The sequence below is a fragment of the Anastrepha ludens genome, chromosome 5 (genome assembly GCF_028408465.1).
Source record: "Anastrepha ludens isolate Willacy chromosome 5, idAnaLude1.1, whole genome shotgun sequence".
NCBI classification, from domain to species: Eukaryota; Metazoa; Arthropoda; class Insecta; order Diptera; family Tephritidae; genus Anastrepha; species Anastrepha ludens.
The window spans coordinates 81,570,647-81,598,372 of NC_071501.1; the positions used below are offsets into that span (position 1 = coordinate 81,570,647).

At 38.0% G+C, this 27,726-nt stretch overlaps 4 protein-coding genes across 12 annotated transcripts in view; 3 read left to right on the forward strand and 1 right to left on the reverse strand.

Moving 5' to 3' along the window:
* Nucleotides 1-5,410, forward strand: part of LOC128862771 (mucin-5AC) — a 40,203-nt gene extending 34,793 nt beyond the window's left edge. For all 6 annotated transcript variants that reach the window (XM_054101493.1, XM_054101498.1, XM_054101495.1 and 3 more), the window contains one exon: nucleotides 22-5,410. In XM_054101493.1, the coding sequence (XP_053957468.1) occupies nucleotides 22-189 (168 nt within the window). In that variant the 3' untranslated portion in view covers nucleotides 190-5,410. The remainder of the gene's footprint in view (nucleotides 1-21) is intronic.
* Nucleotides 5,411-8,808: 3,398 nt separating this feature from the next.
* Nucleotides 8,809-15,264, forward strand: LOC128862775 (ionotropic receptor 21a). Its single transcript, XM_054101505.1, has 7 exons — nucleotides 8,809-9,452; nucleotides 9,513-9,794; nucleotides 11,150-11,484; nucleotides 11,556-11,717; nucleotides 11,791-12,173; nucleotides 13,255-13,447; nucleotides 13,521-15,264. Exons 1-7 carry the CDS (start codon nucleotides 9,009-9,011, stop codon nucleotides 14,566-14,568), a joined length of 2,847 nt encoding a protein of 948 aa, XP_053957480.1. The 5' UTR covers nucleotides 8,809-9,008; the 3' UTR covers nucleotides 14,569-15,264.
* Nucleotides 15,265-16,259: 995 nt separating this feature from the next.
* Nucleotides 16,260-19,237, forward strand: LOC128862776 (ionotropic receptor 21a-like). Its single transcript, XM_054101506.1, has 4 exons — nucleotides 16,260-16,345; nucleotides 16,419-16,801; nucleotides 17,883-18,075; nucleotides 18,149-19,237. Exons 1-4 carry the CDS (start codon nucleotides 16,275-16,277, stop codon nucleotides 19,194-19,196), a joined length of 1,695 nt encoding a protein of 564 aa, XP_053957481.1. The 5' UTR covers nucleotides 16,260-16,274; the 3' UTR covers nucleotides 19,197-19,237.
* On the reverse strand, nucleotides 19,216-27,698 carry LOC128862774 (cysteine-rich with EGF-like domain protein 2). Of its 4 annotated transcripts, none has more exons than XM_054101501.1 (6): nucleotides 27,357-27,698; nucleotides 26,955-27,273; nucleotides 26,622-26,810; nucleotides 25,899-26,135; nucleotides 25,112-25,609; nucleotides 19,216-19,642 (listed from the first exon to the last, which is right to left on the reverse strand). In XM_054101501.1, exons 1-5 carry the CDS (start codon nucleotides 27,522-27,524, stop codon nucleotides 25,365-25,367), a joined length of 1,158 nt encoding a protein of 385 aa, XP_053957476.1. In that variant the 5' UTR covers nucleotides 27,525-27,698; the 3' UTR covers nucleotides 19,216-19,642; nucleotides 25,112-25,364. The 4 variants fall into 4 exon arrangements, with proteins under 4 accessions (XP_053957476.1, XP_053957477.1, XP_053957475.1 ...); XM_054101502.1 differs by having other exon boundaries at nucleotides 25,107-25,609; XM_054101500.1 differs by having other exon boundaries at nucleotides 25,104-25,609.
* Between the last annotated feature and the right edge of the window lie 28 nt (nucleotides 27,699-27,726).

Genomic DNA, 27,726 nt, shown 5'->3' on the forward strand with positions numbered 1-27,726 from the left:
TTTGCTTTCTCATACACACAGGACCGTCCGAAGCGTTGCAACAATCCCAAAGTTTGTAATCTCTGGCACAAATCTGGCGTACGGTACATGAAAACATGTCAACCCTGCCCCGACATCTATCCATGGACCGGCAAATCTGGTATTCGCTCATCGCGCATCGACAACGAAATTGAAGATTCGACAGCGTAAATTACAAAGTGTGTATGTGGACAATAGATAAGTGGTATAAGTGTATGTGTGCCTGTGGAAGGAGAAGTGTTAGCGAAGAGAGCAAAGCAGAGCGGAGCAAACTTAGCTGCCATTGATGCACAATTTGTAAATACGCACAAGTATCAATGGGAGAAAAAGCGAATTACACACATACATACATCTATAGATGCACAAAATATGCAATTCACTCGTTAGCAAAGACAAGATTATCGAAAAACTATCGAAAAACTATTTAAAAAATTATGAAAAAAGAAAACACAAAATTTGTTGAAAGAATGGCTGTAAGCTGTTAAAAACTGAGAATCAAACACTTTTTGACTATTTAAATTTATTTTGGTATTTATAAAAAAAAATATTTATTTTATTTTAATTTTTGACGAAATTTTAGTATTACATTTTTTGTTAGTTTTAAAAGTAACAAAATGAAAGCAAACTGGCCACGCATGCGCGCAATACTAGTTGTAGATTTTTTTCATTGTAGGCTAAGCAATTCTTCGCAGCTTTCTACGAAATAAATTACTAGAAAATGTGAACACGAAGATGCCGAAGGCTTTAAAATAAAAAGTTTCAAATGAAAAAATAAATTTTAAGATTTTTTTTTTGTAGGTTGTAAGCTCAGTATGTACGCAGTAATTTAGGCTATTATTATGATATGTGATAAATGTTTGCTATAATTTTTGACGCCTGCGTGCGTGACAGCGTTGAGTTTTGAAGCGAGTGTAGGTACAAAGATGCGAGAATTCGATTTGCTGACAAAATACTTACATTTTTTTTTTAATTTTTGTTAATTTCTGCACAAGAAGCAGAGACAGAAGCTAAGCTGACTTTAGAATTTATGGTTCATAGAAAATTTTCCAGTCCATCAAGAACCCCTTTTGCGAGTCAAACTAAATTTGTAAATGGATACTTTTTTCGACATTTCCAACCTAACTTAACTTTATTGCATACTTATAGGGTGCGATATAAGAGACCAATAGTGAGATGAATCAAGAGCGAATGTTTTTAAGCAAGTTTCGCTGTGGTGAATTTCTGCATTTGATATTTTAAAGCATTTTGGGATTGATTCAAATCTAAATAACAAAAAAAAATTTCAATTCAACACTTTCTGCGCTTTTTGTACCCTGAGTTTTCTAGTTTTCAAAACTAAGTGTGGATAGCAAATGCCCACAGAGTGTATAATAATCAGGGTTGGGCATAGGGCACTACATAATCAATGCAATAAGCGGATAGTTAAAACACTGCAGATTTACTGCTACTCAAACCCTTATTTTAACTACCACTAAAAACTAAAAAATTAGTGGTAGTCCAATTTAGTGGCAGTGCTAAATGCTCAACCCTGATAATAATACATTAATTTTTTATTATTTTTCTATTCGCTAGCATTTTTTATTAAAAAATATTATATTTTTTGTACATAAATATTTAAATGCGAGTACATTTATTTCCATTGTTCATATAAGCAAATTTGAGATTTTAAATGAATTCCGCAGTTATTATTAAATCACGCAAATTTTTAATCAAATTCAAGAAAAATTTCATATGCACGTAAGACTATAGATTTTATATAGTAAAGCTGCATACTCAATTTTTTCTCTTTCCCCTTAAGTTAATTTTTAAAGGATTTTAAAGTTTTGAAAGAGAAACGGACACACAGGGGTAGCCACTGCGCATACTTTAATTCATAAGAGGAAAGTTAAAGGCTTTCCCTTTAAATTTTTTTTTGGACATGTGACAAAAGTAAATTTTTGTTTGTTATGGAGAAAGAATTCCATATGCACGTGAAACTATAGATTTTATATAGTAAAGCTGCATACCCAGTTTTTTTTTATTTTCTCAACAACTTAACGTTTTGAAGGGCTTTAAAGTTTCGAAGGAAAAACGCTAACAGTGGTAGCCACTGCGTATACTTAACTTCAAAGGAAGAAAGTTAACACTTTTTCCCTTTCTTCAACAGCAAAACGAACGAAGTTGAGGCGCACATGTATTACTACATATATGTACCATTAATACGTATTTTCTTCAAAATAATTAATTTGAAAATTTCAATTTTCATGTTCTTATCAGTTTAATTGAGTGATTCGCGAATTAAGTGAGTTTTCGCAGAGGAAACGCAAAACGCGGGGTATCCACTGCGTATACTTTACTTCAAAGGAGAAAAATTAAAGTTTTTGCGTTTTAAGTTTTTTTTTTAAAGCAAGAAGAACGAATTGTAGGCACACATTTAAAAATATATTTTTTGTTATATATATTTTTTAATTTTATACATAAAAAATTTTTTTTTTTCAAAATAATGAATTTGTAATTTTCAAGCATTTTTAAGCATACATTTTTCAAACGACTTTATTGTCATACATTTGCCCTGGCACAGAGTAATTGAAAATTGTTCTCAATAGCTGGATATAACCTCTTTCGTTTGATATCCATATTAAAATCATAGAGCGAGTAAAAGTATTTAAAACAATTCTTTGAAAATTAAAAATTTTGTCCATTGGGTCTTGCAAGTCATTTAAAAATTAAAATGCTGCGAAAACGAAAAAACTAAGTACGCAGCATTACTATGTAAAATCTAAAGCTTCAGCTTCATGTGCAAATGAAATTTTTCTGAATAACTTTTACTGTCGCAGGGAGTATACGAAAAAATATCATAGAAATTTTAGTAATCGATTTCAGTTAAAATTTTAGTACATTCTTATTTTTTGTTTGTTTTTGGTTTCTTTTTTTTGTAGCTCAGCAAGTAATCCTATAACACTTCACCATGAACAGATATCCACTGTATCATAACCATCTGTTTAAGCTTACTTAACTAAGATTCACTACATTTTTCTTATTTTTTCGCAATTTTTCATAATATTTTTGCATATACTTACATACGTATGTTGATTCACTGCCCAGCAACCATAAATAGCGAAAAATATTTTTTTTTTTTAGTTAAAAGCAAATAAATATTTTGTAAGCAGATTAAAAAAAACAAAAACAAAATATAGCAGTTAAGGAGTATAGCAATTAGAAATTAATAGTTTATATATACATACATACATATATTTTTTTTTCAAAATACTTACGCTACACTGACACGCATACATATAAACATAGAAATGAAAAATATTGTATGTTAGGATTTGGTGTGATTACAGGCAAATGGTCAGCAAGGTCAAACGTGTGAAATTTTTTTAAAATTTAACAAAAAGCAGAAGGCAAATAAATGTATACATACACACACATATATACATATATGTATATAATTTTTTTTTTTTTGGCATTTTAGCACTTTTCTGGGAGAAATATGCGTCTTCATTTCTGTTAAAATTTGTATTTTTATAAAATTATTAAGATATTTTCGAATTTTTTTTTATTACTTAAGGACAATTCACATTGAACAGGTGGTAGCAGTATAGCAGTGCTGATTTTTTTCATCTTTTTGGCCTCTAAATTGTCAATTTGTGTTTAAATTAAATTTGGTGAGATTTCAGATAAACGGTCAGCAAAGTTAAATATTTTTTCGTCTTTTTGTGTTTAAATTAAAGATTTCAAAAAAACGGTCAGGAATGTTAAGTATTTTCTATTTTTTTTATTACTTAAGACCAAGGCACATTGAACAGTTGGAGCAGCTGATTAGTGTTTTTTCGTCTTTTTGTGTTTAAATTAAAAATTTCAGGCAAACGATCAGTAATGTTAAAGATTTTCAATTTTTTTTTATTACTTAAGACCGAGGCATATTGAACAGTTGAGCAGCTGATTAATTTGTTTCGCCTTTTTGTGTTCATATTAAAGATTTCAGGCAAATGGTCAGCAATGTTAAATATTTTCAACTTTTTTTTATTACTTAAGACCAAGGCACATTGAACAGTTGGAGCAGCTGGTTTGTGTTTTTTCATATATTATTTTTGTGTTTAAATTAAATTTGATAAAATTTCAGGCAAATGGTCAGCAATTTTAAATGTTTTCGATTTTTTTTATTACTTAAGACCAAGGCACATTGAACAGTTGGAGCAGCTGATTTGTATTTTTTTCATCTTTTTGGTCTCTATTTGTCGAATTATGTGTAAATTAATTTAAACTTTTAATCTTTGTTTATAGTTTTTGACATTTTAGTGGCAAAAAATAAAAACAAAATATATTGCTTTTATTGTTTTTGCTCTACTTTCACTACCGGTTCCATGTGAATTGCTTACGGCGAATTATTTTTTACTGTGAAATTTTTTTATATAATATTTATTTTTAACGATTTTTATTCATTTCTAAAGGCGAATTATTTTTTACTCTCACTTTTTTATTTTTTAATGATTTTTAATAATTTTTTAGCAGCATTGTACGCTTTTCTTTAATGACAAAACTCTCCAATGAAAAAAATACAAATTCCAAAAAAATCATACTATAAAATTTCACTCAAATTGCAAACTTTTGAAAAATTTATAACTTGACAATATTGCCATATGCAGCTGCGTGAATCCACCACCTAACGAAACTAAGGAATTTAAGCTAATTCAATTAAAATAAGTAATAAATATTAATAATAATACAATGAAAAAAAAACAACAAAATAAATATTGATAAGTGCGAGTATTAACTGTATAAAATGTCCCATGCCAAGCTCTATTACTTTCTTTCTTCCTATGACGTCGTTGTTGTTGCCAAGCTATTGATATCGCAAAATCGCATGCAATAAAAAAGAAAATGGATTTCTAGCGTAAATAAAATAAAATATTTAAAAATTTAATATTAACAAATATTAAAAGAATTTTTAAATATTAAAAAAAATCGAATACACTGCAAATTGTTTAAGAAAAATAAATCGCATGCCAAGCGCGCACTAAATAATTTAAAATAACGATTTAAACTATTATACGTAGCATAGTTTATATTATTTTTCTTGTATTTGTAATTATTAAAGCATATTTTAATTACTTTTTAAACAAAATCGTAATTTGCAACAAAACTACATCCAGCTGACATCGAAAGTATTAAATATTTTATGTTATGGAAATTGTGAAATTCAGCATTAAATATGCAAACACGTATTAATTCGAAAGTAGAAAATTATACATACCTACAAATATATTTGTTTGTAGAACATATTTAAATCTTTTAACATTAAGCATTTCAAGCGACCAATTCAAATTTTATACAACGAGTGAATCAAATATTTTGTGCTAATGACATGTCAAACGAATCGAAATCAATGAATATTACAAATAAAGAAAAAATTATGAATATATAAAGATTTTATTTTATTTCAAAAAATTTTTTAAATTTTATATTAAAAAAAGGTCTATTAATTTGGAATCCTCGAATATTATTTGCAAGCTGCTTAGGCGATAAAAGCGAACTGATTTTAAATAATTCAAAATTCTCTCTTTTGTTGCAAGCTGAATTAGCAGCTAAAAAAAGAGGATGTGGCTTGGGTCAGTAACTCATACGCTGCAGCAAACCATTTACTTCAACTTCTTCTTCTTCTTCTTGTTTTTAGCTTCACAGTCTGTGGTGGACCATAGCATAGAGATTCACAAAAATTTAAGGAATTTCATAAAATTATCATTAAATTTTTTTAACTTTTTCTGGGTGCACAGTTTTGTTCCTTCTTCTTCTTCTTCTTCTCCTTCTTCTTCTTCTTCTTCTTCTTCTTCTTCTTCTTCTTCTTCTTCTTCTTCTTCTTCTTCTTAGCTGCACAGTCTGTGATGGACCATAGCTTCATCAGCAATCTTGCTCCAGTTCACTATCTCTCTCTCTCTCTTGCTACATTTTTCCAATTACGAACGCTCGTCACTTTTAAGTCTGTTGCGACGTCATAAAGCCATTTCTTTCTTGGTTGGCCTCTTTTTCTTCCTCCTATTAGACGTAAAGTAAACACTTCTTTGAATTGTTTCACTCACTACCTCTTCTGACAGCGAATCAACCATAAAATCTCTACAGTGATAAAATACTTCATCTAATGTAGCAATTGAAAAGGTGGGCCTATCATAAATGAGCTGGTAAAACGGCAAGGTGGCTGGGTCATATCGTCCGTATGGATGGCACCGTTCCGGCGTGTTTGAGACGGTAATTGACGGTCGACGGCGAAGAAGACATCCTCGTATCCGGTGGAAGGACCGAATTGAAGATGAAAAAGCCATTTTTCTTGGCTTAAGAAACGGAAAACAGAGACACCTAGCGAAACATTATTCGGCAGGCTGTAACTCGGCTACGGGTTGTTACGACCAATTAAGTAAGTAAAACCGTGCACCACAAACCTTGTGCGGGTACCTGGACACTGAGCCTTTCTGGGAATAGCATCACAAATGGGCTGGCAAGGAACGAAACTGATCTTAAATCAGTCTGTTCAGCCGAATATGTGGGCATCCCTTTATCCTCAAGCAAGCCCTAAATCAGGTCGATCTACATCGCGCAAGTTAGCAGTAGATGGTCCACGGAGCCCACCTGTGATGTAACTAAACAGATGTGACCTAGAAGGAGTGAGTGCGGAATTAGATCCCTCATCAATCTAGATCGACCATCCACTAGTACAGTGGCTGGCAACTTCCCCGGCACTGTTTAATGGGGAACGTATAGGGTGCCCCTCTAATAGTTTCTGCCTCAGCTGCAAAAACGAGAAGAAAATCGAGTGTCACTCTCTCTCTCTCTCTCTCCTCTCTCTGTCACTGTGCGACTCTGATCAGAACGCAAAACCGCTGTCTAAACTCACACTTCTTTGAACGGCTGGCAGACTTGGAATCTGCAATCATCCGCAACAGTTATTTCAACGCTTATCAGCGAGACAAAGAGATTTTATCACATCGGAAATTAAAGGATAGTACACTTGACATAAGCATCAGGAGTGACAACCACCGTAGTACAACTCAGAGCCATCACTCACATAAGAGCTTAACTGGTTTCTTTTTATGAATCTTATAAAAAAATCGTGAAATTATGGTTCGATGATTTTTTTTTCGAATTAGTAAACCTTTCGAAAACTTCAATTCAAATGACTGCCTTGGCTTACCCTGCATTAATTTCGCAGAATCTAATGCAGTCAGTTTATTAAAACCGGGACTCAACCACATCCAATTCACTGTAAACTTGTTTGTATTTTCATTTTCAAAGAAAGTTGGACCCAATTTGCAGGCGTCCAAAAGTCAGCACAAAATATCATTCGCTCACTACGCACGGGCTCTCTACGATTACACGATGCTTTTCCACTTAAAAATGACAATTTTACTTATTCAACTAAACTTAAGGAACCGAGATGAAAATATCTCATCCAAAAATGTTTTTTTTTAGCAAAACAGCTTCATTTGCTGCTGAACTTCGAGTCACACATAGAGAAACGATGGTGTAGCCACAGACTGATGCGGCTAATTTGTTTACCATTTGATTTTTATTTTGTGGTACTTTCTTCTGGACTGCCGAGCTTTTCGTTCTAAACGGAGTATACCTTAATTGCAGACCTTGTCGTTCTAACAGTAGGACTCTTCCCTCTCTTTGGATCGCTCATTCAAGAAGTTTGGCCATGACAACCAATAGTGGAAGAAATATTTTAGATCAGATAGATTCTTTATGAGGTCTGCACTTCGACCTCATGGTATTTTGTGGCCTCTACTGGAAGAAATAGAACTCCCACTTACCTGGGTTATATGGGAGACAGTAGTTCTATAATGATGTCTTCACGAGTTCTTGTAGTTTTTGAACGGATAAGAGTGTTTTGCTTTCATGAAACACAAGCAAAATTGCACTCTGAGGCGTTAAGTTACGCTTCTTTCGAACCTGCAACAGTGCAAAAATATTATAATTTAGTCCTTCAAGCTCCGTATTAGACTACTAGTCGGATTGCTAATACCAATTCAATTTTTGCAGCAGCTTTTGGCACTTCTAAAACTTTTTTCAACAAACTGCTTTTACATTCGACTTTGATATTGAACAGCTTCGTCATTCACTTTTTGATGAAGTCAAGGGTCAAGCAGATCTACATCCTACATAAAAAAAAATCATTTCAGAGATTTCCATCAGAAGGCAAGACGGAGCAAATGGCCAAAAAAATGTGTAGAGATGAGGTAGAACAACCGTCGGCAATGTTTATAGAGTCATGGACATCGTCGAATCAGACCGACAAGTGATCACTTATTTCCTCATTGCGCTGAAAATCAAGATTAGCAATAAAAAATGTGTATAAGTCGGATAAACCTAACTAAGTGAATTCCATACACAGAGCATTTTATTTCACCAAACAGAGCAGTAGCGAGCTAATATAAGCTCAAGGGTCAAGAGCAAAGCATTGGAAGCTTGCCTCTGAAATAAATAGGGAGACCGAAAATCGCTGGGTCTGAAGTTGAGTCAGGCAGCGTAAGTGAAGACCGATCGGTCATACTGCTGAATCGGAAGTCATGTTTCATTTTCGTTTTTAAACACATTTTTATGTCTTCATTTATTTTCATTTTTCAACTTTCGACCCATTTCACATTCAGACCATTCACACTTGCTTAGGCTAACATTTTTTTAACTGCGCCAGAGATAGTGGCACTGCACCATCAGATATTGGAACTCAATTATGCGCAGGTGTTTTCCAAATCAAAACTCAATCAAATGCAGGAAATCATAAACAACATCAACTTTAATTTGCAGGTGATGACCCGTTGCGTGCCACAAACTGCACTAAACAACGATGCAACAACAATAATAATGCCGCACAAGTAGGACTAATAAATAACGCGTTAGCCTTGTCCGGCGTGAGCAATAAAAGTTAGCATACAGATAAAAATCACTACCTAGCGAAGCAAGAGCAGCAGAAGTGAATCCGTCAACGACGTGTCAACACCAAGCGAATTGTCATGGTCATTGTCAGCCCGACTAATTGGTCACGCTTCATTGCGTCAGTGGGTGTGATACTGGTGTGCATGGAATCGACGACTTGTGAGCTTTTATCTGAGACAGCGGCAGGCATTGGCTGTGTCAGTCCAAATTTGATAAAGCGTTACCACCTAAATTCTCAGCTATACCAAGACTGCGAATATCTGCAGCGAAATGCATCAGGAGCACCGCCACAACGGTTACGGCGAGCCATCAGACCTATTTTTCGTGGAAAACCCAAGCCGCGCGGAGAAGTGCTGGCCAAAAAGTTCCATATGAATGTCAACAACTACGATCAAACTGATTCGTTGGTGCGTCTAATCAATAAAATCGCCAGCGAGTATCTATACAAATGTCCGCCAGTCATCTATTACGATAGTTTTGTAGAGAAATCAGACGCTATGATACTGGAGAGCCTTTTTAAGGTAATACCAAGGAGCTAAATTTGATCTAATTGGATGTTGTTTTGAATACATATTTTCTAGACTTTTCCCATGACCTTCTATCATGGCGAAATAAACGAGCATTACAAGGCTATTAATTCACGGCTCAAAAAACGTATTGACAGCAACTGTAAAAGTTATATACTTTTTCTCTCCGATCCGCAAATGACGCGCAAAATTATCGGACCACAAATTGAGAGTCGCGTTGTGCTAATCGCGCGCTCGACACAATGGAAACTGAGGGACTTTTTGGCATCCGAAGCCTCTTCGAACATTGTGAATTTGTTGGTCGTAGGCGTATCACTGACAAAGGGTCCGCAGGGGGTGAGTTTTGGAATATATTTGTGTTTAGATGAATATTCAACCTAAAGCAACTGCGAATGGTTTTGCAAAAATTCAGTGGAACTCTGAAGGTTGAAAATGGACCTGCAAATCAACCTACCTGGTAAGATTACTTGAAAAGTTGGTGTAATTCGAGGTTTCAACATAGTTTCAATCGAACTTCTCGTAATCTCACATCTGATTAATCTTCCGGTGGGCATCCGGGTCTAGCCACACTTTTTCGACTTTGGACGTACATTTAAGATATTTCTTTTATAGCTAACAACTTGAGCTTCCAAGTAGCCTTGTAAAATTTAATCTTCTATCGATTTATAGATATAACCTTTAAAAAAGAATTCTCGAACAGGACGAAAAAAGGCTAAACACGGTTGCCCAACCGAAGGTTTTAAAAAAGATGTCTAACGGAGGGTTAAGTTTTATATCGCATTATTCTTCTTCATCTGGATCGGCGCGGCGATTTTGACCGAGTTTAACAAAGCGCGCCAGTTGGACGCCCCAAGTGAAGCCAAGTTCTTCTCTACTTGATCTTTCCAACGCAGAGGAGACCTTTCTGTACCTCTGCTACCACCAGTTGGTACCGCATCGAGTACATGCAGAGCCGGAGCGTTTGTATCCATTCGGACGAGATTACCCTGCCAACGAAGCCGCTAAATCTTTATTCGCTGCGCTATGTCTGTGTCGTCGTAGAGCTCATACAGCTCGTAGTTCCCTCAGCTACAATACTCGCCGTTGCCAACGTGCAAATATAATATATTTACAAAACATTTCCACAGAAACTTTCTCTCAAACACTCCAAGGGGCGCATCATCGGATTTTGTCATCGTCCACGCTTCTGGGGCATACGATATGACGGGCAGGATTAAAATTGTCGCTTACAACCTTTTTCGACCCTTTTTGACCGAGCTCCTTCTCCTATTTGTGGTGTGCGCCTTGATAGTGTTCTACAAATAGAGGGATGAACATTTCCAAGCCGACTCCGAAAGACAAATGGTTTTTATGACGAGCTTTGTCATGGTAGAAATATACTAGAAGGTTTGCCATTGCCTGCCGATGAACCACCGCTATTAGAAAAATTTTGTTCTTTCTTTCATGTAGTGTTTTATGCACGAAGACTCGATCTTTTCTACACCGAATCGAAGTCACGCACCAACTCATTCGGCTATAGCGGCCAACGGGCCTCTTTTGTGGTTTACAATCTCTCCTATCGCATTATTATCACACCGAAATGTTACCAGAAATGAAGTTCTACTGTTTCTTTTCCATGAACTTCGTTTTTCTCATTCCAAACAGCACTCGCATACTAATGCTTTCACAAATCTATAATTTAAAATCTTCAGGAAAGCCCCTACGTTCTATACACGCACAAACTATATACGGACGGTCTGGGCTCGAATACGCCTGTTGTGCTGACTAGCTGGATTCGAGGTGCACTCTCTCGTCCACACGTCAATCTCTTTCCGCCGAAATTTTCCAAAGGTTTTGCTGGGCACAGTTTCCGAGTGTCAGCAGCCAATCAACCCCCATTTATATTTCGTACACAACAACTGTCGACCAGTGGCACAGCGGCCGCCGTTTGGGATGGCGTCGAATATCGTTTGCTCAATATGATCGCTTCGAAACTCAACTTTACCATCGACATAGTTGAGCCTCCGCCACGTTCAGGTGGAAAAAGGTAAATCTAGAAATCCATTTATCTAAAAGAACTCGACTAGCTAAACTCTGTATGTTCTTTCACCTATTCAGCGTCATTGATGGCATAAGTGTTCAAATCGCCAAAAAGGCAGCGGACGTCGGCATGTGTGGACTATATATCACCGAGGATCGCATCACAGAAATGGATATGTCGGTTGGACATTCGCGTGATTGTGCCAGTTTTATAACACTCGCTTCCAAAGCATTGCCCAAGTGAGTTCAGTGAATCAGCAAGCTTAAGCTATAGTCTTTACCGGAACTTCACTTTTTCGCTATGCCGTTTCAGATACCGCGCTATTATGGGCCCATTTCAGTGGCCTGTTTGGGTTTGTATTGTTTTCATTTACTTGGGCGCTATATTTCCTATTGCGTACAGTGATCGGATGACCTTGCGTCACGTGATTGGAAATTGGGGTGAAATGGAGAATATGTTTTGGTATGTCTTCGGAATGTTTACGAATAGCTTAACCTTCTCGGGCAAATATTCATGGACCAGCACACAAAAGTCATCCACACGTTTGCTGATAGGCTCCTATTGGTTATTTACGATCATTATTACCGCTTGCTATACGGGCTCAATTATTGCATTTGTTACACTGCCAGCGTTTCCTAGTACCGTGGATTCAGTCAATGATCTGTTGGGTCTCTTCTTTCGCGTGGGAACTTTGGGTAAGTAGAGTAGAGTGGGTGCGTATCACACGAGGAATTTTCTTATAAGCCAGTTTGATAGTTAAATGATGAAGCATAAAAACTAGAGACGGACTCTCTAGGGAAGACAGCGAACACGAGGGTTCTTTTTAAAGCCGTGTTTGACTTAGAAAGGGTGGGCTTAATGTAGAATTGGAAGGCAGGGTGTCTATAGAACAGCATTCCAGATACGAGAGGTTCGAAAAAGCTAGCACAATAAATTCTCTATGCGAGCCCGGCTACTGAAGGCTGGTGAGTGTTTCGGTCGGTCACGGGTTGGATGCCCACTGGAAATATGAGAAAAGGGGGACCTTCAGTTTTAAGCCGACTTCGAAAGGCAAATGGTTTTTATGAGGAGCTTTTCCATGGCAGAGTACACTCAGAGGCTTGCCGTTGCCTGCCGAGGAGCGACCGCTATTAGAAAAAATCGTTTTCTATAATTCTGCTGTTTCATGTACGGAGATTCGAACCTACGCACTTCCGAATGGTAGTCGCATAGCAATCCCTTCGGATTCCCCTGTCATGCATGCTCGATCTTCAGAATGCATTTCTGCTATAAAAACCATCTGATGATCTGTAGGTCTCTCCATTTTTGGGACAACATTAAGACTCAGAGTACAAATTGGAAAAGGAGAAGCTCGACCGAAACTAACATAGCAATATAGACTTCCTCCGTCATAATAGATTTCTTCCGTAACCTACATGTTTCCGGACTGCCCTCCTACTTTAAGACGCAGACCACAAATCGGAAGAGGAGACACTCAAACAAACATCCAACATAGTAAGTCGATATAGGAGCGTTTCCTTCATATTTTCTGACTACCCTGCGCTACATTAAGACGCAGACCACAAATTGGAAGAGGAGAAGCAGGACCAAAACCTAACATAGGAAAATAGACTTTCTCCGTCATAGTAGTGTAACCTACAAATTTTTGGACTACCCTAAGATTTTAGTACTAAAGCGAAAATCGAGTCGTCGATGTATGTTTACTGGAGATCTTTCGATATGGGCATTGGCCCCATTTCCGTTCCTCAATACCAAATATTTTAATACCAATTTCAGACAACAGCGGCTGGGAGACTTGGTTCCAGAACTCCACGCATGTTCCAACATCTAAGCTGTATAAGAAAATGGAGTTCGTTTCTACCTTGGAGGAGGGCGTTGGCAATGTAACACAGAGTTTCTTCTGGAATTACGCTTTTCTGGGTTCTGCTGCGCAGCTTGAATTTTTGGTGCAGAAAAATTTCTCCGATGAGTAAGCGTGGCCAACTTTTAGCGAGCATTAATATCAAAGTATGTCTCTAAAACCTCCCTTTTTCCTAATTCAGCAACATTTCGCGTCGATCGGCACTTCACCTCAGCGAGGAGTGCTTTGCATTGTTCCAAGTCGGCTTCGTGTTTCCACGCGATTCTGTTTATAAGCGCAAAATCGATTCAATGATTCTGCTTGCGCAACAAAGTGGACTAATGAACAAAATCCTCAGCGAAGTCAAATGGTCCATGCAACGTTCCGCCAGCGGCAAATTGCTACAAGCCAGCTCATCCAATGCACTGCGTGAGCGCATACAAGAGGAGCGCCAATTAACCACAGCCGATACAGAGGGCATGTTCCTCCTCATGGGTGTTGGTTATCTCTTGGGCGCGATAGCGCTCATTTCCGAAATCGTGGGCGGCATAACAAACAAGTGCCGTCAGATAATGAAACGTTCGCGCAAGTCCATTTCGAGCGCTTGGTCATCGAGACGCAACTCGGAAGACGATGAAAACGGATTACGCACTGCAGCCGAACAGTTGGCACACAATCAGCAGCGGGCAGCTCGGCGTAAAGAGAAAGAGCGAGAGTACGATGCCAGGCAAGGTTTTGGAGTGCGCGAATTCAATCTCACCAAGAAAACACTGAAAGAGTTGTACGGCAACTATTACAAACCGGAACCGCATTACGTGCTGAAGGATGGTAAATTGCTGCTGGAAACGGAGGCGCTATCCGCCAGCTCGGCTGATTGCGAATCACGCCAATCGAGTGCCGACATACCTGCCGTGATGTTACCGCATCTGCATAGCAAAAAAGAGGCTATACTAGTGGCGGAGATCGAGCGTCAAAAGTATCTGGAAAGAGAGCGCGAGCATGCGCTAATAGCAGCAGCAGCTGAGGAGTCTTTAGCGGCGTTAGATGAATGTCTTAAGGTGCACAATGGTGGCGATAGCAGTGAGGGTAGCGAGGACGCGGATAGGGTAGATGATTTCAAATTATTCGGCAGTTTGGTAGAGCCCGAAGGGCCGTTGGCCACCAAATTGAATGAACTAAATTTATTTAATGACGCCACTGCTATGCTAAAACAGCTAGAGGATGAACCGAGAGTTGATGAGCAAAGTTAAAAGATAAAAGACAAATCGGTTGTTTCATGAAAGACAGCAGTTTTATTCCACTTTTGCGCGCATCTTCATTGCTTAAAATGGCAGTTGCGTGCATTCATTTGTCAATCAGTTACATTCAATATTCAGCTTATGAACTAAACGTGCGCTTAAATGTACGTATGTATTAATGCTATTGGCTTTTATGCCTCGCATTTCATAATAAATAGAAAACTAATTATAATTTAAAGCAATTACAATAAATTAATTTAGCGTCGTTTCGGTTGGTGTGCGCACATGAAAATTCGTCGCATACTTACAGTCGTATTTGGTTTTAGTATTTGTAATAAAAAACTTTCTGTTTGAAACATCTAACACAGTGGTTTTAATGTGGCTAGCATTTAACTTAAATTACAGTTCGGTTCTTGTGCTATCGCTGACCGTTTCATTGTCTTCACCAACTTCCTCATCTGCAAAATCAAAACATTTGGGTAGAAAATCATGCAAAATAAATAAAAAGGAAAAATTTTAGTGAAGGACAAAAACCAAGCAGATATTCAAATAAAACTGTAAATTATAATTGGTATAATTTTTTTATAAATCTTTCACTAGTATGGAATATCATCGGTTAACACCCTCCGTTGGCCACCCGGGTCTGGCCAGTTTTTCGATTTTGGACGTGAATTTAAGATATTGTTATTACAGCGACCGACTTGAGCTTCCCGGTAGCTTCCAAAAATTTTAAATTCTAAACAAGGCGACAGGATGCCCAAAAAGTGTCCAACGTAGGGTTAAGAGCAAAATATAAGGCAAAAACTGGTGCAATGAGATAAAATATTTATAAATATACTTAGTCTCGCCATAAATTCTGTGACAAATTTTACAATAACATACGACAAGAACGAATTCGCATAAAAAAGCTCCGTTATTTTAGCTTTTGTTACGAATAGCTAAAAACACCTGATACTTCGGGAAGGCTTGTTTTTTACCGCACGTTTTTCCCAGGCGTCTGAAGCGACAGACAGAAAAAGAAGTGGTCGTTCTCGCGTGATTCGAACCAGTGCAGCCATAAAAGCCGTTCGCGAAAGAATTCGCAGAAATCCTCCTAGAAAGCAGCAAATCATCTCCTGGAAAATGAATGTATCGGCCAGATCCATGTCAAGATTGATTCGACTAATTAGAGATGGGGACTAATTCATGGGGAGAAAGCCTTCCTTCGCTCTACTGGTCATCTTTTGACAACGCGCTTAAAGAAAATTAGACTCGACAGATACAAACAGCTTTTTCTTCAGCTGGCACGCGGCCAACGGCCATGAAATATTCCTTTCAAAGATGAAGAAGTTGTTAATAACGACAAAGTCTGTGCTAAAGCTTCTAAAGACTCAAAAGATGTCGTTCCAAGGACTCAGCGTGGCCACCATCCAGCCTCCGTAATGGTTTGGTGGAGAGTGTCTTGTAAAGACGTTAAATCTCTTAATTTTTGCGAAAAAATTGTTAAGACCGTGGCAAAAGTGTACCAGGAGGATGTCTTAGAAAGCATGGTTTAGCAGTACTCTCCTCAATGGAGAGCATTGGTTCTCTTCCAGCAAGACTCCATTCAAGCCCATAAGGCAAAAACCACCCAGCAGAAGATTGGCGTCTGGCAGTCCAGATCTGAACCCATTGGACTACAGTTTGTGGTCAGAATTGGAGGAGATGGACTATATATCACCGAGGATCGCATCACAGAAATGGATATGTCGGTTGGACATTCGCGTGATTGTGCCAGTTTTATAACACTCGCTTCCAAAGCATTGCCCAAGTGAGTTCAGTGAATCAGCAAGCTTAAGCTATAGTCTTTACCGGAACTTCACTTTTTCGCTATGCCGTTTCAGATACCGCGCTATTATGGGCCCATTTCAGTGGCCTGTTTGGGTTTGTATTGTTTTCATTTACTTGGGCGCTATATTTCCTATTGCGTACAGTGATCGGATGACCTTGCGTCACGTGATTGGAAATTGGGGTGAAATGGAGAATATGTTTTGGTATGTCTTCGGAATGTTTACGAATAGCTTAACCTTCTCGGGCAAATATTCATGGACCAGCACACAAAAGTCATCCACACGTTTGCTGATAGGCTCCTATTGGTTATTTACGATCATTATTACCGCTTGCTATACGGGCTCAATTATTGCATTTGTTACACTGCCAGCGTTTCCTAGTACCGTGGATTCAGTCAATGATCTGTTGGGTCTCTTCTTTCGCGTGGGAACTTTGGGTAAGTAGAGTAGAGTGGGTGCGTATCACACGAGGAATTTTCTTATAAGCCAGTTTGATAGTTAAATGATGAAGCATAAAAACTAGAGACGGACTCTCTAGGGAAGACAGCGAACACGAGGGTTCTTTTTAAAGCCGTGTTTGACTTAGAAAGGGTGGGCTTAATGTAGAATTGGAAGGCAGGGTGTCTATAGAACAGCATTCCAGATACGAGAGGTTCGAAAAAGCTAGCACAATAAATTCTCTATGCGAGCCCGGCTACTGAAGGCTGGTGAGTGTTTCGGTCGGTCACGGGTTGGATGCCCACTGGAAATATGAGAAAAGGGGGACCTTCAGTTTTAAGCCGACTTCGAAAGGCAAATGGTTTTTATGAGGAGCTTTTCCATGGCAGAGTACACTCAGAGGCTTGCCGTTGCCTGCCGAGGAGCGACCGCTATTAGAAAAAATCGTTTTCTATAATTCTGCTGTTTCATGTACGGAGATTCGAACCTACGCACTTCCGAATGGTAGTCGCATAGCAATCCCTTCGGATTCCCCTGTCATGCATGCTCGATCTTCAGAATGCATTTCTGCTATAAAAACCATCTGATGATCTGTAGGTCTCTCCATTTTTGGGACAACATTAAGACTCAGAGTACAAATTGGAAAAGGAGAAGCTCGACCGAAACTAACATAGCAATATAGACTTCCTCCGTCATAATAGATTTCTTCCGTAACCTACATGTTTCCGGACTGCCCTCCTACTTTAAGACGCAGACCACAAATCGGAAGAGGAGACACTCAAACAAACATCCAACATAGTAAGTCGATATAGGAGCGTTTCCTTCATATTTTCTGACTACCCTGCGCTACATTAAGACGCAGACCACAAATTGGAAGAGGAGAAGCAGGACCAAAACCTAACATAGGAAAATAGACTTTCTCCGTCATAGTAGTGTAACCTACAAATTTTTGGACTACCCTAAGATTTTAGTACTAAAGCGAAAATCGAGTCGTCGATGTATGTTTACTGGAGATCTTTCGATATGGGCATTGGCCCCATTTCCGTTCCTCAATACCAAATATTTTAATACCAATTTCAGACAACAGCGGCTGGGAGACTTGGTTCCAGAACTCCACGCATGTTCCAACATCTAAGCTGTATAAGAAAATGGAGTTCGTTTCTACCTTGGAGGAGGGCGTTGGCAATGTAACACAGAGTTTCTTCTGGAATTACGCTTTTCTGGGTTCTGCTGCGCAGCTTGAATTTTTGGTGCAGAAAAATTTCTCCGATGAGTAAGCGTGGCCAACTTTTAGCGAGCATTAATATCAAAGTATGTCTCTAAAACCTCCCTTTTTCCTAATTCAGCAACATTTCGCGTCGATCGGCACTTCACCTCAGCGAGGAGTGCTTTGCATTGTTCCAAGTCGGCTTCGTGTTTCCACGCGATTCTGTTTATAAGCGCAAAATCGATTCAATGATTCTGCTTGCGCAACAAAGTGGACTAATGAACAAAATCCTCAGCGAAGTCAAATGGTCCATGCAACGTTCCGCCAGCGGCAAATTGCTACAAGCCAGCTCATCCAATGCACTGCGTGAGCGCATACAAGAGGAGCGCCAATTAACCACAGCCGATACAGAGGGCATGTTCCTCCTCATGGGTGTTGGTTATCTCTTGGGCGCGATAGCGCTCATTTCCGAAATCGTGGGCGGCATAACAAACAAGTGCCGTCAGATAATGAAACGTTCGCGCAAGTCCATTTCGAGCGCTTGGTCATCGAGACGCAACTCGGAAGACGATGAAAACGGATTACGCACTGCAGCCGAACAGTTGGCACACAATCAGCAGCGGGCAGCTCGGCGTAAAGAGAAAGAGCGAGAGTACGATGCCAGGCAAGGTTTTGGAGTGCGCGAATTCAATCTCACCAAGAAAACACTGAAAGAGTTGTACGGCAACTATTACAAACCGGAACCGCATTACGTGCTGAAGGATGGTAAATTGCTGCTGGAAACGGAGGCGCTATCCGCCAGCTCGGCTGATTGCGAATCACGCCAATCGAGTGCCGACATACCTGCCGTGATGTTACCGCATCTGCATAGCAAAAAAGAGGCTATACTAGTGGCGGAGATCGAGCGTCAAAAGTATCTGGAAAGAGAGCGCGAGCATGCGCTAATAGCAGCAGCAGCTGAGGAGTCTTTAGCGGCGTTAGATGAATGTCTTAAGGTGCACAATGGTGGCGATAGCAGTGAGGGTAGCGAGGACGCGGATAGGGTAGATGATTTCAAATTATTCGGCAGTTTGGTAGAGCCCGAAGGGCCGTTGGCCACCAAATTGAATGAACTAAATTTATTTAATGACGCCACTGCTATGCTAAAACAGCTAGAGGATGAACCGAGAGTTGATGAGCAAAGTTAAAAGATAAAAGACAAATCGGTTGTTTCATGAAAGACAGCAGTTTTATTCCACTTTTGCGCGCATCTTCATTGCTTAAAATGGCAGTTGCGTGCATTCATTTGTCAATCAGTTACATTCAATATTCAGCTTATGAACTAAACGTGCGCTTAAATGTACGTATGTATTAATGCTATTGGCTTTTATGCCTCGCATTTCATAATAAATAGAAAACTAATTATAATTTAAAGCAATTACAATAAATTAATTTAGCGTCGTTTCGGTTGGTGTGCGCACATGAAAATTCGTCGCATACTTACAGTCGTATTTGGTTTTAGTATTTGTAATAAAAAACTTTCTGTTTGAAACATCTAACACAGTGGTTTTAATGTGGCTAGCATTTAACTTAAATTACAGTTCGGTTCTTGTGCTATCGCTGACCGTTTCATTGTCTTCACCAACTTCCTCATCTGCAAAATCAAAACATTTGGGTAGAAAATCATGCAAAATAAATAAAAAGGAAAAATTTTAGTGAAGGACAAAAACCAAGCAGATATTCAAATAAAACTGTAAATTATAATTGGTATAATTTTTTTATAAATCTTTCACTAGTATGGAATATCATCGGTTAACACCCTCCGTTGGCCACCCGGGTCTGGCCAGTTTTTCGATTTTGGACGTGAATTTAAGATATTGTTATTACAGCGACCGACTTGAGCTTCCCGGTAGCTTCCAAAAATTTTAAATTCTAAACAAGGCGACAGGATGCCCAAAAAGTGTCCAACGTAGGGTTAAGAGCAAAATATAAGGCAAAAACTGGTGCAATGAGATAAAATATTTATAAATATACTTAGTCTCGCCATAAATTCTGTGACAAATTTTACAATAACATACGACAAGAACGAATTCGCATAAAAAAGCTCCGTTATTTTAGCTTTTGTTACGAATAGCTAAAAACACCTGATACTTCGGGAAGGCTTGTTTTTTACCGCACGTTTTTCCCAGGCGTCTGAAGCGACAGACAGAAAAAGAAGTGGTCGTTCTCGCGTGATTCGAACCAGTGCAGCCATAAAAGCCGTTCGCGAAAGAATTCGCAGAAATCCTCCTAGAAAGCAGCAAATCATCTCCTGGAAAATGAATGTATCGGCCAGATCCATGTCAAGATTGATTCGACTAATTAGAGATGGGGACTAATTCATGGGGAGAAAGCCTTCCTTCGCTCTACTGGTCATCTTTTGACAACGCGCTTAAAGAAAATTAGACTCGACAGATACAAACAGCTTTTTCTTCAGCTGGCACGCGGCCAACGGCCATGAAATATTCCTTTCAAAGATGAAGAAGTTGTTAATAACGACAAAGTCTGTGCTAAAGCTTCTAAAGACTCAAAAGATGTCGTTCCAAGGACTCAGCGTGGCCACCATCCAGCCTCCGTAATGGTTTGGTGGAGAGTGTCTTGTAAAGACGTTAAATCTCTTAATTTTTGCGAAAAAATTGTTAAGACCGTGGCAAAAGTGTACCAGGAGGATGTCTTAGAAAGCATGGTTTAGCAGTACTCTCCTCAATGGAGAGCATTGGTTCTCTTCCAGCAAGACTCCATTCAAGCCCATAAGGCAAAAACCACCCAGCAGAAGATTGGCGTCTGGCAGTCCAGATCTGAACCCATTGGACTACAGTTTGTGGTCAGAATTGGAGGAGATGGCCTGTACAAGATCTCACAGAAATTTGGAGTCTCGAACAATCTTTGGTCCGGAAAGCAACGTCAATTTCTATGGAAACCGTGCGTGTTGCAATAACTGAATGGCCTTATCGCTTGAAGAGGTTAATAGTAGTCAGTTTTTTTAAAAAAAGTGGATTTTTTTTTTGCATTTTCTGAAAGTGTATCTTAAAAATGTTGTGTGAAAATTTGTAGCGTATCCGACAAATACAATTAACAAAGGGCGCTCGGGTGCTCCGGAGCGTTCGCAAAACTTTAAATGCATTTGTCTCAAAACTATGTTTTTTGAACTGATGATCACTGTAACTTAAAAAGCGCTTGGAAGATTTCAATAAAATGTATACTGCTTTTGAAAAACATAAAAAGCTCGTGCCTGATCGAAGGGTTTTTTTTTCAAAATTTCGATTTTTTTTTTTAACAATTAATTGTGGGGTTTTTTCTCTCGAAAATCTGACAAATATTTCCTGAGGCCGCCATATTGTTAATTTTGAAAAAAAAGCTTCGATTAGACCCAAGATTATCTATTAATGGAACTAATTTCTCTCCTCCGATTGATTTTAAATGAATCTCCAAGGACTTGTGATGATCACAGCAAGGGACTTCTGCAGAAACGGGCTCCACACAAGCAGCGACAAATTTTTTCTTTTGAAATTTTGCTAAAGTCAAGTCCAAACATGTTGTATTAATGCTATGTTTTTGTTTTTGTAAATTAAAGCAATTGACGCAAAAAAAAATTATTGAAAATCATCATTTTTTCGGGCATCTGACCAACCCTAACCCCTGAAGGCTTGTGTAAAAGCAAATGGTAACCATTTCGAATGAAAATTAAATTTTTTTAAAATTAAATAAAACTGACTTCTTAAAAAACGTATTATAATTTCCTACCTATAACGAACTTAACTTGTAACAGAACTTATGGCAGGACTAAGTAGAAGGTCATTCGTTAAATGCAAAATATAAAGAAAAGAAAAACTGGTGCAATGAAATAGAATATTTAAAAATATATATTAAATACACTAAGCGAAATAGCTATATGCGACACTGAACAAACATTTCTTATTTTTATTTTTTTAATAAAGCAATCTGAGGTTAAATCTTTTCCATTCGGCATGAGGGAAGAAAACAAAAGTAAGTACATTTCCATAGCAGCCGGTTCTACGTTACCGAAATGACTCGGGTTTTACCCGACCAAGGGCTGCGCCCCAGTAAACTAGACCTGTCTAGTGAACCGTTTATCATCACAAAAGTATAAAGCTGTTAAAGGATTTATTACAGCCTTTTATTGCAAAAATTTATTAATTTTCAAGGGCGTAAAAGGAAAAATGTCCCCCGTATCTGATATAAGTCGTTGTGGCATGGAACTTAGGAGTGACTGAAAGACACTAAGGTCGAATTTTGCCCATTCTTATTGAATAAGCGCATGCTTACAAGCTAAATCTAACTATTAACGGTGCTTGCAGGAAATGTAATGAACCGGGTACAAGACGAACCCTGGAGCATCTTCTATGCTACGGTCCAGCTCTCTCGAAAACTAAACTATGCTAGCTGGGTGAAGACTCTGGAACACCTACTCTGCAAGTGACCTGCGCCGCAAATAAACTACTTAGGTTCTGCATCATTTTCACCATTAGAAAGTGGCGCAGATCAAAAAATTAGCAGCCTACTTAAATTATCCAAACTGTGCATTAAGGGGGTAGTATGGTTAATTCGGTGTAAAACAAGCATACTTTTCGAAATTTTTTTTGTCGACACAGTTGATTTATTCAAAATTTTAAAATTACTTCATTATAAAGTCATATTTAAAGAATATTGTGTGAAATTTTCATTGATTTTTATGAAGAAATGAGTTGGTGGCAGCGAATCTTCGCGGACGTCTCATAAAAAAGTTTGTCCCTCAGAACTCATTACTGGATCAACTAAAATCAAAAAACCAAATTGATTTCATCAGCTAATAAAGTTTCGCAGGTAACAACGTCGAATTTTTTAAAGCGCTTTGAAGTCAAAACACCGATTTTTCATAAAGAAAACTTGAAAACTTTGTTGTTTTAAAATATGACAAAATTTAAAAAAAAAAAAAAAACCCGACGTCATTACCTCGTGAATAAAGTAAAGAAACAAAAAAACCAAATTTGAAAAGAATCGGTGCAGTAGATATGAATCTACAGTGGACACCGACCGTAAAAAAGGCAAGTGTGAGAAAAACGCGTTTAAAGATTTTCGGCACTTCAAACTTTCACACAATAATCTTAAGATGTTATAGAATAATTTAAAAAAAAAAAAAAAAAAAATGAAAAAAAAAAAATACCATACTACCCCTTTAAAGGAAAAATATAAAATAACACTTGCTAACACTTGGTATCACTTCTGGATCAATTTCTGCTCTATGTGCCATCTAGAGAATCAACCAAGTCTAACCTAACCCAACCTACATGAGTGCTCTCAGTTTTGAGAGACTAGATTCTATCGCTGAACTGAAGCTTGAGCGACTACTAAAATTCGCGAGTGATACATATTTTCGCTAAAAAACAAAAAATTTTAAATGACTACTAGGCACCTAAATGGTACCTGTGCGGCCTCGGCCAGCCCGTATAACCTAACCTAACCTATTGAATGGTTTTTTTTTTCAGATGCAATAGACTAATAAACTTGCATCGGCCTTTATAAACTTGGTTGCTAAGAATGCTTTAGAGGTTCTCCATTGAAGATCATGTCTAACTGCGCGCCACTTCAGCCAGGCGCCACTTCGTCGCGAAAACCTCCTTTGTACGCTGAGCGTGCATGTGGATTGAAGCATTTTCCTGTTGACACGTCCAAGACTCACTGTGAAATTCTTCGGCAAAATTCAATAAAACATTATCCAAGACCTCTACGTAATTTTCTGCGTTCATCTTATGCGAACTAAAACAAATTGGGGTATTGCCACGGTAGCGAAAACACCCCAGATCATAAGAGAGCCACCGTGGAAGTTTCGGAAATGACGCAAGGCAGTTCGCAAATATCTCTCCAATACTTCTGACGACCATCAGGCCCATAAAAATGATGGATTGCCATTCATTATCTCAGAGCTTATGATTTTATGCGAATTCGAATCTAGCTGCTTTGTGGTCTGGTGTAAGCTTCGGTTCAGCCGAATTGAACTCGAATCTTGACTCAAAATTTGCTGTATTCTTCTCTTCTTCTAACATGGCGAGAAAGTTCACATCTAATTTGGTTAGGGCTGGTGTTTTTTATTGGCAGTCAATTGGCTTATCTCTCTGTTACGTTCCCCACGACAGCCGGTTCTACGTTACCAGAACGACCCGGATTTACTACATTCATATATATCCGACCAAGGACTGTCACTCTAGCAGCGCTCCCCCGTATATGTATGGGAAATGTTTTTGTTACAACAACAACAACAATTCTGACCAGTTCTTTAAATGTTTCCATATCTAATAGAAATTTTCAAAATTTTGTGAATAGAATTTTTACTTCGATTTACTTTTAGCACTATTTTGCGTACCAAGACTCCCAATTCGCTATAAGCAAGAATACTAGCGCCCGTTTCCACGACAGTCGGTTCTACGTAACCGCAATGACCCGGATTTATAGCCGGCCAAGGACTACCACCTCAGCATCATTCTGGGTACATGTATGAGGAGTGTTTATGCTGTTACAACAACAACAACTAGCACCCTCATCGGTAGATAGTTGCGCTCCTCTTGGTATAGTGTCCTAAAAAGTTATTTTCCCCGCATGAAAATTATTTAATTGCTAATGAAAGCCACTAAACTTATGTTAGGTTAGGTTGAAAGCCATCACATAGACCTATTGGTTCTTAGTGGTACCAGATGGAGCTTGACCCTTACGTTTACTTGTAATAAGCCTGCGTCTTTTGCGAATCTAAGTAAGCTCTGCAGCTCTACCTCCGAGAGACATTAAACTACATTGGACTAGTAAACTTACCTTAAGGAAATTTTTAAATTGTGAAATGACTATAAAAATATCGTGTAAATGCCACAACAAGAAATAAAATCTTATCCCTTGCGACTATTTCCTTCAAGAAACTCGAATTTCAAGCAACGAGGCTTGAAACAAAAAACAAAATAATTTAAAACTAAGGCAATTCAAGAAAATATTATGCCGCTATTTTAGAAGAAAAATTATGAAATTATTTTGTCCCATATAGCTTTTTCGCTTAGTGTACATGCAAGTGGCTACAATAAAAAATGTCTAACTACAATACTTTGGTGCTCTGGAAATTGGTTGTTTGTAGTATAAAGTGCGTATGGTTTTCTTGTGCGTTTCGTGTGTTTCACTTTAAAGTTGGTTATGCAATTTCAAATCATGTTTTTACAAATCATTTTCATATCACTACACACACGTTGACAACTTTTATTCACAGAATAAATTTGAATTTCTCTAGTTAATACTTTGATGCACTTTTATCATTCCTTTGCATTCCATGTAAATATTTGATGTGAACATTTTTTATATTATTAAAGTGATTTCATTATTAAATCTTCTAATTGTTTGGTGTCAAACTGTGGCTTAGCTGCTCCTGACGATGCCGACGAATTCAGCCAATATTCGGATGCTGCTATGTAAATGGCTACAGCTGCACCCACTATGTAGGCGATGTGTGTTGAGCTTTGGAAAATCACGCAAGTGGCAATGCAGAGGCCAAAGTAGGTGAGTAAGCGTGTTATGTTCACGAATTGATCGCGTTGCTCAGACGACTCATCTATTGTTTGTTACGCAGTATTTGGAAAAATATTTTCATAACAGATTTGCCAGTGAATATACAAGAAAGAAATACAAAAATACAAGGCATCAGTACTTAAATTTCGCCTATGCTTAACACATAAGAAAAAGGTTATATAGAATAGGTATGTGTGTATGAGTACATATAAATAGGCAATTTTTGGTTTCATAAAAGAAAAATTTGCTAAGAAATTTCATATTTTTAATTAATATATAAAATAAAATCAAATAAAAATGTTTGTCCACTTATAAAGCTGTTGTACTCTCACCTTGACATTTTCCATCCTTCAACGCATAGCCAGTTGCACACTTTTTACACATATCAGGCCCATCACCGTCACAACCCTCACACGAACGATCACATTCCAAGCATGAAAAGGTACCTTCGTCGTTTACGCAAAACTGATTAGGCCGGCAGGGGCGTTTCTGCACTATACATTCGTTTATATCCAAACATCCTGCGGGGTCGGTGCCCATTGTCCAACCATCTTTGCAGTTTCGACAAGCTAACACAAAATTGTAACATCGTCAGTAACTAGTTATTAAAATATACATACATAAAAATGTATACAACTAAACATAAAACCCCTCTTCTACTTCTAAAAGAAGCCACTGAAGAAAACATCAAAAATATTTACAAATTTCTGAAGGACACCGACCTACTCCGTCGTATCTGATTCAACATATAGTACATCACCAGACAGCCGAAAGCCTCTGCTGCTAGCGCTGCGTTTGCTTAGTTTACTTTTAATTTTATTATCATGTAAGCTTTAAAAAAAAAATAAAAAAAAAATTAAAATAAAAAAAAAATAAAAATAAAAAAAAAATTAAAATAAAAAAAAAATAAAAATAAAAAAAAAATTAAAATAAAAAAAATAAAAAAATAAAAAAGTATACAACTAAACATAAAACCCCTGCAAGTCTTCATTAACATTACTGCTTATTTTCATCACATCCTTTAAGTTACTGAAAAGCTAAATCTTGAAGCATACCTTTGGGTCCAGCGCCAGTACACCCTTTTTCGCCGCAAGACTTGTGACATGTGGAGCAAAGCATCTTTTTGCCGTCATTGTAGGCTTCATAGTAATTATCAGCGCACACATTACAATTATCACCAGTGAATCCAGCATCACATGCACATTTTCCATTGCCTTTGCGTGTGCCAGATCCCTTACATTTACCTGTGTAAAAAAATAATAATAACTCTAACTTTTGATAACAAACCAACAAAAAACTACACATTTCTTGTATTCCCTTTAATTGCCTTCTTTCCACGCGCACATTTCGCTTAATGCTTGTCTTCTATTGCCCTAAATTCAACTTACCATTGCCGTTACAATCTGTGCACTGTTTGCACTCCAGTCCATAATGACCATCAGGACAGCATACTTGCAGTTTTTCAATACACAGCCAAGCATTCAAGTCTGGCGACTCGTTTTGTTTATGCAAGAACCAGTCTTCTAGCAAATGCTCGTGATCGTTGGCCATAGTATGACATTGGTCCTGTCCACGTTTAACGTCGCTGCACAAATGCTCTTGCACTTCTACCAAACGCACTTCACTAGTTTTATACGAACGTAGTTTTTCCTCTTCCCAAGCTGCGTCACCACCGGCATGCTTGCCGCGACTGGTTTTTTCTAAACCCTAAATACAAAATTTGCATTAGTACTGCTTATGGAAAACTGATTGTATATGGCATGAATTCGTTTGCACTATAACTCACTCACCAGCTTAAAGGACTCGACAAGAACAGTACACGATTTGCAAGGTGGAAGCTTGGTTGATTTTTCTTTTAGCTCCTTAGGCGATTTCTCAAAGGCTTCCACTGCTTCACAACTCGCTGTCAGCTGCATTGTCACGCATATAAGCGATAGAAACACCTTAAAACCCCACATTTTCAAAGAAAAAACGTTTAATGTAACAGCCGGCACTGGACTTAGTTTTCGAAATGTGATCGTTATCCGAGAGTTTACGTGGAATTTACTTATCACTGTTAGTTATTGTCCACAAATCTAATAAACATTTTTCCAGACTTATCTGCTTTTCTGACAGCTGGTCTATCTGACGTGTACAACACAGATGTTACACAGGGTTGCA

Coding starts and splice junctions, on each gene's coding strand:
- LOC128862774 (XM_054101501.1), bottom strand. CDS start 27,524: ATGTGGGGTTTTAAGGTGTTTCTATCGCTTATATGCGTGACAATGCAG. Junction 27,274..27,356: donor TTGTCGAGTCCTTTAAGCTG/GTGAGTGAGTTA, acceptor TTTTGTATTTAG/GGTTTAGAAAAAACCAGTCG. Junction 26,811..26,954: donor CACAGATTGTAACGGCAATG/GTAAGTTGAATT, acceptor TTTTTTACACAG/GTAAATGTAAGGGATCTGGC.
- LOC128862776 (XM_054101506.1), top strand. CDS start 16,275: ATGGATATGTCGGTTGGACATTCGCGTGATTGTGCCAGTTTTATAACA. Junction 16,346..16,418: donor GCTTCCAAAGCATTGCCCAA/GTGAGTTCAGTG, acceptor ATGCCGTTTCAG/ATACCGCGCTATTATGGGCC. Junction 16,802..17,882: donor CTTTCGCGTGGGAACTTTGG/GTAAGTAGAGTA, acceptor TACCAATTTCAG/ACAACAGCGGCTGGGAGACT.
- LOC128862775 (XM_054101505.1), top strand. CDS start 9,009: ATGGTCATTGTCAGCCCGACTAATTGGTCACGCTTCATTGCGTCAGTG. Junction 11,485..11,555: donor CCACGTTCAGGTGGAAAAAG/GTAAATCTAGAA, acceptor TCACCTATTCAG/CGTCATTGATGGCATAAGTG. Junction 12,174..13,254: donor CTTTCGCGTGGGAACTTTGG/GTAAGTAGAGTA, acceptor TACCAATTTCAG/ACAACAGCGGCTGGGAGACT.